Source organism: Carcharodon carcharias, chromosome 18 (assembly GCF_017639515.1).
Source record: "Carcharodon carcharias isolate sCarCar2 chromosome 18, sCarCar2.pri, whole genome shotgun sequence".
Classification (NCBI taxonomy): domain Eukaryota; kingdom Metazoa; phylum Chordata; class Chondrichthyes; order Lamniformes; family Lamnidae; genus Carcharodon; species Carcharodon carcharias.
Window position 1 is genome coordinate 81200281 of NC_054484.1, and position 13337 is coordinate 81213617.

Sequence of the window (13337 nt, forward strand, 5' to 3'; positions counted from 1 at the left end):
ATGGATTTGTGACAAAGGAAACAAGGATTCAGGGAGAGATGGATCCAGCCATTACCAATCTGCTGTTTAGCAACATGAAAGGAAAGTCAGCCTAACAACAAGAATTTTTTTGGCAAAGACCCTTAGCTAAGGACTAGGTCAAGCTGTTGGTGATGAGTTGGGCAAATGTATTGGATAGGCCAGGAAAATTGAAATCAAAGAGATAAAAACAACAAACTGCAGATGCTAGAGGGTCATGAGGACTTGAAACATCAACTCTTTTCTTCTCCGCCGAAGCTGCCAGACCTGCTGAGTTTTTCCAGGTAATTCTGTTTTTATCTGAAATCAAGATGGATGGCATATCGTGTGGGGCCTTTCGCCACGTTGAAGGCAGGTTTGTGAAATAACTGACGAGGAAACTCAGATTTAAGATGACAGGTTCCTCTGCAAGGTGGCACCTGAGAGAAGAATATGTAAACAAGTCCAGAATCTGTCTGCCCTAATTGGCAGACATTTGCTGCTGAAACTATACCAGTAATAGTGCACATTCCTGCAGTGGTGAAGGGGATCAGAGCAATGCATTTACACATTTTATGCTAAGTTAGGGTGCTATTAGGGAAGAATTGCCTGGGTCCTGCCATGTTTTCACTTTTTGAAAGATCAACTAGTGATTATTTTTCATGTTTGTGTGTGGGGGAAGGCAATGGTGAAGGAACAAGAGTAGAGTTGGGGTAGAGTTGGCTCTACATACATAGCGATAAAAGATTGGGATCGAGTCTACTTCCTGTGGAGGATTTGGTAATCCAGTACCTGAACAAGATCCACTGTACTCCAAGGTATTGTTGACCACATGCTAATCAGCCTTATTCATTAATGTTACCCAGAGAATAGAATAATTATTGAAGGTTATAATCCTTGCCGTTTAACCTGCAAGCCAATTGCCCTGAAATGCAGGATGATCTGGCAGCATAAAGCATTGCAAAGCTTATTAATGCTAAATGCTGAGGAACTGTAAACATTTAGCTGGTTAAACTGCAGCAGCACTTTTACACAAAATTAGTGGATCAGTACATGTCTGGTCAACATGTACTTAAGTGAGGTTAGGAAACTGGAGTTTCCCCAAGGGGAGAGATCAGCTCTATTCATGTGCTTTTCTCTGTAGTTTGGAGACTCTTCGTCATGGCATGGGTTCCTCTGTTTCCATCTGATGGGTCTGACGTACAAAATGTTTTTACTGCAAAAATGTTTCCAAAATCCTTTAGAATTTATTTTCCCTTATTTTTCAAAGTTGATTCAAGATACAAAAGTCTCTCATTTAAATTGCTATGACATGAAAGATCACTCCAAGTCCAATGCAAGTATTCCTTGGTGCTAGTTTATACTATTCACTCAAAAAGACTTAACTGCAATAACGGTAACTGCAAATTTATTCATATTCAGACTTCATAAAATCTCAAGCCCAAAACATTTTCCTGCTGGCTTCCCCCTCTTGACTGGGGCCTCCAAGAGCATGTTTTACAATGTTGCTCTTGGTGCAAAGCCTCATGTGGCAGGAGAAAGTACTCAGTATTCCTAATGGATGGAAAATTGTGCAGAAAACGCTGACCTCTGCGTCCAAGTTCAGGAGGTGGCTAACGTTCTATGCCAGGAACTCTGATTAGTTATCTATCTATTTTCCCAATTCACCCCTTGACTTTATAACCCCTGGAACTTCTCTCTTTCCGAATCATATTCTCTCGTCACCCCAGACAGTGTGAAGAGTGAAAGTTCCCCTGAAAGGGATCCTGTGACTATGAAAACACCACCTAGAGTTGAAGATGCAACAAGCAATCAGTTGTCAATGGACAAGAAAAACAATGCCTTACCTGGCTGAGGAGCTGCCTTATGCCTTTGGCTTTTCTCTTTCTTAAACTTTGGCACAATTCGGAACATAGCACTTCGGCTGTTTCTTTTGGCAAATTCCAATGAATGGTCCTGTTGAAAATTAGGTTGATTTGTCATTTGAATGCTCTACAAGGAGTAAAACTATCTTATTGATCAACCCAACTTGATTCAGTAAAAACATTCTTCTACAAGTTGATAACTGCTCTCACATTAGCCAGCAGACAGTGTGCTAAGTATTGGCATGTACTCTGTGAAACTATCAGATGCAGCAGATGGGGCTGGACATCACAGCCACATTCTGACAGCCTTCACTCTTCTCAACCTAACATGGTCATGAAAATTGAGTGTGGCAAAACACCAATATGAGCAGCAGATCTTGCCACACACACACACTTCTAAACAATCACTCTCACTTTAACATAGGGCACACACTAATCTCATTACTGTGTTCTGGACTCAAATTTACATTGTGATATGGATATAACACGGCTAATTTTCCTCTGCATTGTGCTTCAACTCCCCAAGGGAAAAGCAGAGTGAAAAGCCAATCTCCCATTCTTTTAGCTTGCCCAGTGATTTCCTGGCAATCCCGGGAAAATTGTAGATGTCATGGTTATGCCCCCACCAATTAGAAACATGAAAAAGCCCGACAAGTGAGATGGGAGTGAGGCAGGGTGTGTCCTGTCCTGTTTTCCATTCTGGACTCCTAGGCAAATCCCCATTTGGATATTTGTCCACTAATAGTGGCCCTGTGGTGTTGCACCCACCCCAGTCAGATTGGAGAACTGGATTACCAACTCCTTCACAGGAAGCAGAATCAATATCAGTCTCCATTGCTTATATATGTAGCAGTGACAATTGTTGGAGCCAGGCAGAAGGCAAGTTCTTTCCTCTGGATGCAGCCAAAAGAAGTTGAAGCTGCAGGACGTTGTCTCTCGGGACACAGGCCCTGGCCACCTTCTTGGGACAGCAATAGCTGACCTCCCAAACCCAAGGTCTGAACCAGTGAAACATCTGGGTGACTTCAACAACCTGAACATACATGTCAGACAGGGCATCCAGATGGAGACAAGGGGTTGGATATGGCCCCAAGATGGCAGTTTGCAGAAGGTGTGCTCCACCACCTTCTCAAGGGCAACTAAAGTGGTCTTTAGATAACTACTTTCCAATGTAAAATGATTTTCCTCACTATCAACTTTCTAGGAATCTCTACTCACAATGCATTGCACCCTTACGAACTTGCCGAACAAGAACTTGCCTTCTGCCTGCTCCGAGGATTCTATCAAAACTACAGCCTTCAGCTGCCTAGGCCCTAAGCCCTGGAATTCCTTCCCTTAAGCTTTCCACCTCTCCCTTCTCTCTCCTCCTTTAAGATGTGCCTCAAAACCTACTTCTTTTACCAAGCTTTTGGTCACCTGTCCTAATATCTCCACATGTGGCTTGGTGTCAGACTCTGTCTGATAACACTTCTGTGAAATGTCTTGGGATGTTTTACATTAAAGATGCTTTATAAATGAGGCTGTTGAACATTCAAAGGGGTGGAGAATTGGCAATAAAGTGTTGTAGCCTTGTCTTCATCTTTCCCTCTAAGTGTGACTCTATGCTGAGTGTGTTGGATCGGCGATATGAACCCTTTAATCAGCTAGTGGGAACCTGTTATGAGACAACAGTGCAGAGTGAAGCTTTCCCATCAGTTCCCTTGAGGTGAACCAAGTATCTTATAAAGTGTAGCAGCCATAAGAACTCACAGAGAGGAAGGCTCAAATTGAGGCCCAAGGACTACTAAGTGGCGTACTTTTATCAGATTTGCCACCAACAGTCCCTGCCCCATCAAGGAAAATAATTTCCAACAACTTAATCTACCTAAAGCTTACCAGTTACATTGTACACAAAAGCAGAGGTAGCCTCTGTCCACCTGCAGCCAAACTATTGTCTCATGACACAAAACCACTGCAATAAGCTCACCACCAAGTCAGTTCTTCCAGCTGATTTGAAGGGAAGTGGGACCAACGGGGTTTAGCATTGCAGCAATGCTAAATAAGCACACACCCACCCACCCTCAAAGGGCAAAGTGGAATGGCCACACTGGTGTGCACTATAGCCTTGGGATTAGACACATTCTAAGTACCAGGGAGCTTCAGCTAACTGAGCCCCTGCCTGTCATGGGAGTGAATGACGCTAATCTGAGGTGTAAAGATAGCCCTTTCCCTATCAGTGTCACCTGAACAAGCAGAAAATTCAACAAATTAAAGCCCTGAAATTCATGAGTTGGTCGAGGGCAGATGCCTAATTTTGGACTTGGACTAGGAGATTGTGTCCGGGGGTGCTGGTGGGGAGAGCTGATTGGATGAAGAAGGGCAAGGTATGGAAGGCTTGAATTTATATAGAGGCTTTCATAACGTCAGGACATCCCAAAGCACTTCACAGCCAATTAAGTGCTTTTGAATTGGCCAAGCTTGTAAGGTAGACAAGACAGCAAACTCCCATAAACAGCCAAGCTGATAAATTGATCTTTTTAGTGATATTATTTGAGGGATAAACATTAGCACAGGAGACTGGGGAGAACTTCCCTGTTCTTCTTTATATAGTGCCATGGGATCTCTTACATCCACCTGAGAGGGTAGATTTGGTTTAATGTCTTGTCGAAAAGGTGGTACCTTTAACAGTGCAGCATTCCCCCAGTCCTGATGTAAACTGCAGAGCCCGTGACATCCCGGGAACTCCCTGTGCAGCCCATGCAGAAGTCATCCCTTTTCAGTTTCCACATGTGCATGGCCTTGCAAAAAAACTAAAGGAACTGCATGCTTCGGTAAATCATCCACACATTCCAGAAAAAAGAGAGGGAATGTTTTGTAGCAACTATACTGGAATGGTAGCCTGGATTTTGTGCTCAAGTCTTGGGAGGGCGATCTTAACCCATAACCTTCTGATTCAAAAGTGGAAGTGCTTTTGACACACAGCAGCCAGGAAATGTTGGAAACACTGAGCACGTCTGAGAGGGCTTGACAGGGTAGATGCTGAGGAGCTGCAAAATCCAGAACTAAGCATCATAATCCCAGGGTAAGGGGTTGGCCATTTAGGACTGAGATGAGGAAACATTCTTTAGTCAGGGGGTTGCGAACATTTTGGAATTACAGCCTAAGTCAATGAGTACTTTCAAGAGTGAGGTCAATAGATTTTTGGGCACAAAGGGAATTAAGGGATAAAGATTATTGACCTGAAATGTTAACTTGGTTTGTCCCTCCACAGGTCCTGCCAGATATGCTCAGTGTTTCCAGCATTTTCTGGTTCTTTGCAGATTTCCAGCATCCACACTATTTTGCTTTTGTAAGGAAGCAAGTAATATGGGATAGAGGGGGAAAGTGGAGCTGATATGGAAGTTCACCCATGATCTGATTAAATGACAGTACAGAATGCAGAGGCTATATGGCCTACACTTGCTTCTATTTCTTCATTATGTTCCTGCTCTATGTTAACATACGGCATGTTTAGGGGGATTCAGAGACAGGAATTGCAGTTTGTGGGCACTCAACTCACTGCCATCATGACATCACCTCTAAGAGTGGGCCCTTTCCCAATATCTGGCCTTGTCCACCACCATCATGCTTCGTTATGGCCTTGAGAACAATGCAGGACTTAGGAGGCCTCATTTTTATATCAATAACGTCAATGCTCCATACCTCTTCAGCCGTTGGCTGCAGCACATGATAAAGCCATGGGATTTCTGCAAGCTTTCCCAGTTCAACATCCACAAGGTGTAATGCTGTTGACAGCTGCTCTTCCTGAGGAGAGTCCAGTTGCTGTCAGAAATGCAAAGTAGTTAGTAACTGGATTCACAACAGATATCCTAGCCACTTTTCAGTTCCAAACTAAATAAAGCAATCTGCATCTTCATACATTACAGAAGTCTCACGTACAAGGGATTGAGACTGGCAGTTATCATACATTGGGCTTGAGTGTGACAAAGTGGGGAAGACACTGGAGACCTTCACTGCACAAGTTTGCACCCAGGGATTGAAGCAGGTTTGTTGGGGATTGTTTTTCCCCCAAACATTAGCAACTTCACCCAACTCAGTTCATTCTGCAGTCTCTGTATCTCTCTTTGCCCCCCCTATTTGACTCAGTTGCTCCCCTAGCCCCTGATGTGCTTTGCACTTGTCCCTTTGTTTTGCTTTTCCTCACCCACCAAGAAGCTGCTATTGAGATGGTCATGCCCCTCATTACTGGGCACAATGTTCTGATGCCTATTCCAGCCCAATGGCCTCAGCACTTCCCACCACAGGCTGGACAAGAACACAAGAGGCTTGTCCATGATAATGAGTCTTGTGCACAAGTCATTAGAAATGATGGGCTGTTGACAATGTACACTGAGGGGAAGGCCCTTTCGAATGGAAGGAAACCTTGCTCCTGGACACCCTGCTCCTTGATGTAGGGTCACCTTTGCTTGCTGGCCTTCCTCTTGCCTTCAATGTGTGAATATTACAAGCTCACTTAATGCCCAATAAAAATTAAGGGCAGCCAACAGCCTATATTTCCTGCTGGCAGCAATCAATCTGGCCCTCCATCTCTTGTACCCCTTTCACAATCAATCCATCATGAGTTACACACTGGAGATGCTACAAAATTATTTAAATCAATTCATGTTGTGTTATCTTGCAAGCCAGAGCAATTCTGCACAGTGTGCTACACCCAATGAGAAATGGTTCTCGGTTTTGACATCCCTGTTCAGATGCTGTGTATTTCTAGCATTTCTGTTCTCAGAATCTTTTCTTTAGAGTGTAGTTGTGATCAGTTGTCCTATTTGTTTCTTGTTTTATAAGTATACCATGTGGGACTACTAAAACCACATAAAGTAGGAACAAAAAGAAACTCAGAAATATCACTTCAGGAATGTACCAAGAAAGGGCTAAGGGCCTTTCTGCATCCCAAAACCACACTAACTTATTTAAGCTCAGGATTCTCTACTTCAGCAGCTAGTGCGGAATTAGACTGGTTCAAGTGGTTCTTATACATCCAAATTATACAACTGTGAATGCAGACTTAGACTAGTTTAGATGGTTATTGTACATTCCCCCCATTTGTCCTCTCACATGGACAATGATATAGAGGCCATGGAAAAGGTTCAGAGAAGAACCGCTAGATTAATACCATGCTTAGAGACTCTTAGTTATCGCAATAGGCTGGCCTCAGAGAACTGGGCTCTAGACAAACATATACTTAAGGAGATTTGATTAAAGTCTTTCAATAATGAAAGTCTATGTAGTTGCATGGGGCAGGGACAAATGGTGGTTATAGTTCACACTGTCATACGGCAGAAGTCTATTACCGGGGTCAAAGATTTAAGGTGATTGGTAGAAGGATTAGAGGGAACATGGGGAAAAACTTCTTCACCCAGAGGGTGGTGGGTGTTTGGAATTCGCTGCCTGGTTTGGTGGTGGAGGCAGAAACCCTCAACTCATTTAAAGGGCACCTGGATCTGCAACTAAAGTGCTGTAACCTGCAAGGATACCGACCGGGTGCTGGAAGGTGGGATTAGAATAGGCGGCTAGCATTTTCAGCTGACACAGACATGATGGGCTGAATAGCATCTTTCTGTGCCGTAACCTTTCTGTGGTTCTATGGGACAGGCTCAATGGACCAGGCGGCTTTTACCTGTTTGTCTTTCATATAGTTATAAGCCAATCTACATGCAGCCCTCCAGCCCAAGATAATTAGGCCCTCGAGACCTAGATAACTCAGTTCAGGCTGCCTTATATATTTTTTATTTAACCATTTGTGGAATGGGGGCTTGGAAAAGGACTGTGCATAGTGCAGTTGCCTCATTGGTGAATAAATCCAAAATTGGAATACTGGGACCTGTTAAGTCTTGGCAACTGGAGAAATGTGAAAATGAATGAGGTCAAACACAAAAAACACATTTACTTGTTGAACATTTCATTTCACAGAGAGTAGTGAAATGCATTGCCAGCTGCTGTGGTGGGTGCTGACTCTCTGTGCACCTTCACGAGGGAGCTGGAAGGGGGAACAGGGAGTGGGGAAGTGTCTGATCATAATGGTGTGGAGCAGGCTTGATGCACCAGTTGATCTTTTCTGCCCAAAACTTTTTATGTATCCCCAAGTCTCTATAGTACTTGTTACACCCGTGTTAGACATAACATGTGTAACTGTTGCCTGCAGTATTAAGAGATGGCTCCACCTTACCAGAGGAACTCTTCCAACAAGCAATGATTCCGTTTCATTGTGCAGGGCTTTCACATTACTGGCAATCTCAATTGCTGTGTTCCTGGTAAGACTCTGGATGGAGGAAACAAAAAAAAGAGAGACCAGCCAGCTGATTGGGTATAGTTAAAGAGGAGCTTATTCATTTGCACAAGTGTTGACAGGAATTAATAGGAGGTGACATGACTTGCTACTAATAACTCTGTGGAGGCAGAGTGGCGGTTGGTGCAGAAAGTGGTGACTGGCGGTCACCCGGGCTGCTGCTAATTACTCTAAACCACGTCTGGCTACCTTCTGGAAATATGCTCGGGCGGAGCCGGCTCCTCCAACTCCTGGAGAAATCCCAGTAGCTGTTGAAAGCTTCAAGGGTCTTGTGGCATCATTTAAGGCTGGGAGTTACAAACAAATAACTGTAAAGGATGCCCTGAGAACCATCCTTGTGGCCACAGAAATTGTGATGTGGTTTTACATTGGTGAGGTTATTGGCTGAAGAAGCCTGATTGGATATAATGTCTGAACTTTACCCTGTGTTGGACCAGCATTCCATTGTAAATGAATGAATAATATTTCAAATTAAATAAAGCCATTATTAGGCTTGTATGTGCAGCAAAGGCCACAACCCTACCACCTATGCACCCAAGATTTCAATGCTTGCTAATCTTATATTAAATTCACTTGTTACAAACCATACGAATCATCAATCAATGACTTATCACTGGCTAGCGCTCCGCTGAGCATACCTGTCACTCAAAATAATGAGTATAAAAAGCTTGCAACGAGGGAGAAAATAAGCTGATTAAACAGCATTGCACAGCTGCCAATAGTGAATATCTTTTACCCCAAAAAGGAACATGGAATAAAAGGGACAGCAGCAACATGGATACAAATAGGCTGAGTGACAGGAAACAGGGAGCAGTTGCTAATGGATGTCTTTTGGACTGGAGCAGTTTCGTAGTGAGTTCCCAAGGGGTCAGTGTTGAGACTCCTGCTCTTCCTGATATATATTTACGAGCCAGACCTTGCTGTATAGGGCACAATTTCAAATTTGCCAATAATATGAAATCTGGAAGCACTGAACTGTGAGGAGGAGAGCATCAAAAGAACATAGACAAGTTGGTGGAGTGTACGGACAAGTAGCAGATTAAATTTAATTTAGAGATGTACGAAGTGATATATTAATCTCACAAACCACAGTCCTCTTTCTTTCCTCTCTGTTGAATCAAATATAGCCCTGAGTTCCATAAACAACAGCTTAAAAAATAATAACTTCATTTATATATTATCTTTCTTAAGCTCAGGATTTCCCCAAGGCCCTTACAGCCAGTAAAGTACTTTTGAAGTTGCAATATAGGAAACACAGCTGCCAATTCGCTGGAACAGCCAAGTCAAACAGAGCAAATTCCCACAGACTGCAATGCGATGGTGACTAGATGATCTGTTTGGTGGTATTGTTGGGGGGGTATAGATGTTGGCTGGGACACTGGGGGAAGCTCCTCTGTTTTTCTTTGAGATAGTGCAGTCGGATCTTGTGTGCGCACCTGGTTGGTCAAGGGGTGGTGGACGGACTCATATGAGAGACGGCACCTCCAACAGTGCATACTCCCTTGGTGTTGCACTGGAGTGTCAGCCTGGATTGTGCACTCAAATCCCTGCAGTCGGACCTGAACCCACAACCTTCTGAGTCAGAGCCAAAAGTGCTACCAACTGAGCCACAATTGAGGCAATTATATGACGATGTCTGTTTACAAACTGTCCAAATTGAGTGAGTGGGCAAATGCATGGCAGATGCAGTATAACGTGGATAAGTATGAAGTTATCCACTTCAGTAGGAAAAACAGAAAGGCAGAGTATTATTTAAACGGTGATAGATTGGGAAATGTTGATGTACAAAGGGACCTGGGTGTCCTTGTACACCAGTCACTGAAAGCAAGCATGCAGGTGCAGCAAGCAGTTAAGGCGGCAAATGGTATGTTGGCCTTCATTGCAAGAGGACTTGAGTACAGGAGCAAGGATGTCATTGGTGCTGTACAGGGCCTTGGTGAGACCATACCTGGAGTATAGTGTGCAGTTCTGGTCTCCTTAACAAAAAGAAAGGATGCACTTGGCATAGAGAGAGTGCAGCAAAGGTTCACCAGATGGATTTCCAGGATGGTAGGCTTGTCGTATGAGGAGCGATTGGGCCAACTAGGCCTTTATTCACTGGAGTTTAGAAGAATGAGAGGACAACTCATTGAAACATATAAAATACTGACAAGAATGGACAGACTGGATGCAGGGATGATATTTCCTCTGGCTGGGGGTTCTAGAACAAGAGGTCACAATCTCAGGGTACGAGGTAGACCATTTAGGACTGAGATGAGGAGAAACTTCGTCACTCAGAGGATGGTGAACTTGTGGAATTCTCTACCACAGGAGGCTGTGGAGGCCAAGTCACTGAATATATTCAAGAAGAGAATAGATAGATTTCTGGACTCTAAAGGCATCAAGGGGTATGGGGAGCGAGAGCTGGAGTACGGCATTGAGATAGAGGATCAGCCTTAAACATACTGAATGATGGAGCAGGTTTGAAGGGCCGAATGACCTGTTCCTAGTTTCTATACTTCTATGTTTCTATAATTCATTTTGGTAGCAAGAATGCAGAGACACAAATAAAGGGCACAATTCTAAAGGGGATGCAGAAGCAGAGGAATCTGGGTGTATATGCAGATAAATTATTGAAGAAAGCAGGACAGGTTGAGAAAGTGGTTAATAAAGCATACAGTATCCTAGGTTTTATTAATAAGGGCATAGAGTACAGGAGCAAGCAGATTATGTTAAATTTGAATAGAACTCATAGTTTGGCCTCAGCTGGAGTACTGTGTCCTGTTCTGGGTACCACACTGGATACTAGAGACAGCTAGTGCAGAAAAGATTCATGAGAACAGTTCCAGAGATGAGGAACTTCAGTTATGAAAATACATTGGAGAAGTTGGGACTAATCTCCTTGGAGAAGAGAAGACTGAGAGGAGATTTGATAGAGGTATTCAAAACCATGAGGGGTCTGGACAGAGTAGATAGGGGGAAAATGTTCCCATTGGTGGAAGGATCGAGAACCAGAGGACACCGGTTTAAGATAGTTGGCAAAAGAAGCAATGGCGACAAGAGGAGAAACTTTATCACGCAGCGAGCGATTAGGATCTGGAATGCACTGCCCGAGATTGTGGTGGATACAGGGTCAATCGAGGGGTTAGGATCTGGAATGCATTGTCTGAGAATGTGGTGGAGATAGGGTCAATCGAGTGGTTAGGATCTGGAATGCACAATTTAAAAATAAGGGGTCTCCTATTTAAGATGAGGAGGAATTTCTTCTCTCAAGAGGCTCGCTGGTCCTTGGAATGCTCTTCCCAGACAGCAGTGGAGGCTGGATCATTGAATATATTCAAGTCTAAGATAGACAGAGTTTTGATCATCAAGGGAATCAAGAGTTCTGCGTCAGAGCAGTGGGACTCATTCAAGAACGAAATAGAGAGAGGACAGGGCCAACATATTCCAGTAAAGACAAAGGGTGGGACCAACAAATGCAGGGAAGCCTGGATGTCGAGGGGTATACAGGATTGGATAAAGAGAAAAAGGGAGGCTTTATGGCAGATACAAAACAGTGGAAGCCCTAGAGGAGTATAGAATGTATAGGGGGGAACTTAAAAAGGAGTAGGGGAGCAAAAAAGGGACATGAAGAAACATTGGCAGGTAAAATAAAGGAAAATCCAAAGTTATTTTACAAGTACATTAAGAGTAAGAGGATAACTAGGGAAAGACTAGGGCCCATTAAGGACCATAGTGGTAATTTGTGTGTGGAACCGGAAGACATAGGTAGGGTTCTAAATGAATACTTTGTGTCAGTGTTCACAAGTGAGTGGGACGACATGGGTATGGAAATTAGGCAGAAGGACTGTGATATAATGTAAGAAATCAGCATAGAAAGCGAGGAGGTTCTAAGTGGTCTGGTTGGCTTAAAAGTAGATAAATCTCCAGGCCTGGGTGAAATGTATCCCAGGCTGTTGAGTGAGTCAAGGGAAGAGATAGCAGGGATGCTAGCAATAATTTTCAATACCTCTCTGGCCACAGGAGAGGTGTCAGAGGACTGTAGGACAGCCAATGTGGTACCATTATTCAAGAAGGGAGGAAGGGATAAACCAGGAACTACTAACTGTTCCCCAGTGGTGGGGAAACTATTGGAAGCATTTCTGAGGGACAGAATTAATATACACTTGGAGAGGCAGGGATTAATCAAGGACAGTCATCATGGTTTTGTTAATGGAAGGTCATGTCTGACCAACTTGATTGAATTTTTCAAAGAGGTGACCAGGTGTGTAGATGAGGGCAATGCATTTGACATAGTCTACTTGGACTTCAGCAAGGCTTTTGATAAGGTCCTGCAGGGGAGACTGATAACGAAGGTAAGAGCCCATGTGATCCAAGGCAATTTGGCAAATTGGATCCAGGATTGGCTGAGTGGCAGGAAGCAGAGGGTGATGGTTGAGGGGTGTTTTTGTGACTGGATGCCTGTGTCCAGTGGGGTTCCACAAGGTTCGGTGTTGGGTCCCTTGCTGTTTGTGGTATATATAAACGATTTAGACTTGAATGTAAGAGGATTGATCAGTAAGTTTGTGGATGACACGAAAATTGGTGGGGTGATAAATAGTGCGGAGGAAAGCCTTAGATTACAGGAGGATATAGCCGGGCTGGTCAGATGGGCTAATCAGTGGCAAATGGAATTTAATCCGGATAAGTGGGAGGTGATGCACTTGGGCAGGACAAACAAGGCACGGGAATACACGATGAATGGTAGGACCCTGGGAAGTACCGAGGATCAGAAGGACCTTGGTGTGCACGTCCACCGGTCCCTTAAGGTAGCGGGACAGGTAGATAAGGTGGTTAAGAAAGCTTATGGGATACTTGCCTTTATTAGCCGAGGCATAGGATATAAGAGCAGGGAGGTTATGCTGAAAATGTATAAAATACTAGTTAGGCCACAGCTAGAGTATTCCGTGCAGTTCTGGAATCCGCATTATAGGAAGGATGTGATTGCACTAGAGACAGTGCAGAGGAGATTTACCAGGATGTTGACTGGGCTGGAGAGTTTTAATTATGAGCAGAGATTGGATAGACTGAGGTTATTTTACCTGGAGCAGAGGAGAGTGAGGGGGGACATGATTGAGGTGTCTAAAATTATGAGGAAGGGATTTTTCTCCTTGGTGGAGGGATCAATAACCAGA

At 43.8% G+C, this 13337-nt stretch overlaps 1 protein-coding gene across 1 annotated transcript in view; it reads right to left on the minus strand.

Annotated features, from left to right (window-relative positions):
• Positions 1–314: 314 nt before the first annotated feature.
• The window catches only part of LOC121290467 (diacylglycerol kinase eta-like), a 383823-nt gene continuing 370800 nt past the window's right edge, over positions 315–13337 (minus strand). The window contains exons 25-28 of the mRNA XM_041210907.1: positions 8065–8157; positions 5544–5663; positions 1845–1953; positions 315–529 (exon numbers count right to left, since the gene is read on the minus strand). Of these exons, the coding sequence (XP_041066841.1) occupies positions 315–529; positions 1845–1953; positions 5544–5663; positions 8065–8157 (537 nt within the window). The remainder of the gene's footprint in view (positions 530–1844; positions 1954–5543; positions 5664–8064; positions 8158–13337) is intronic.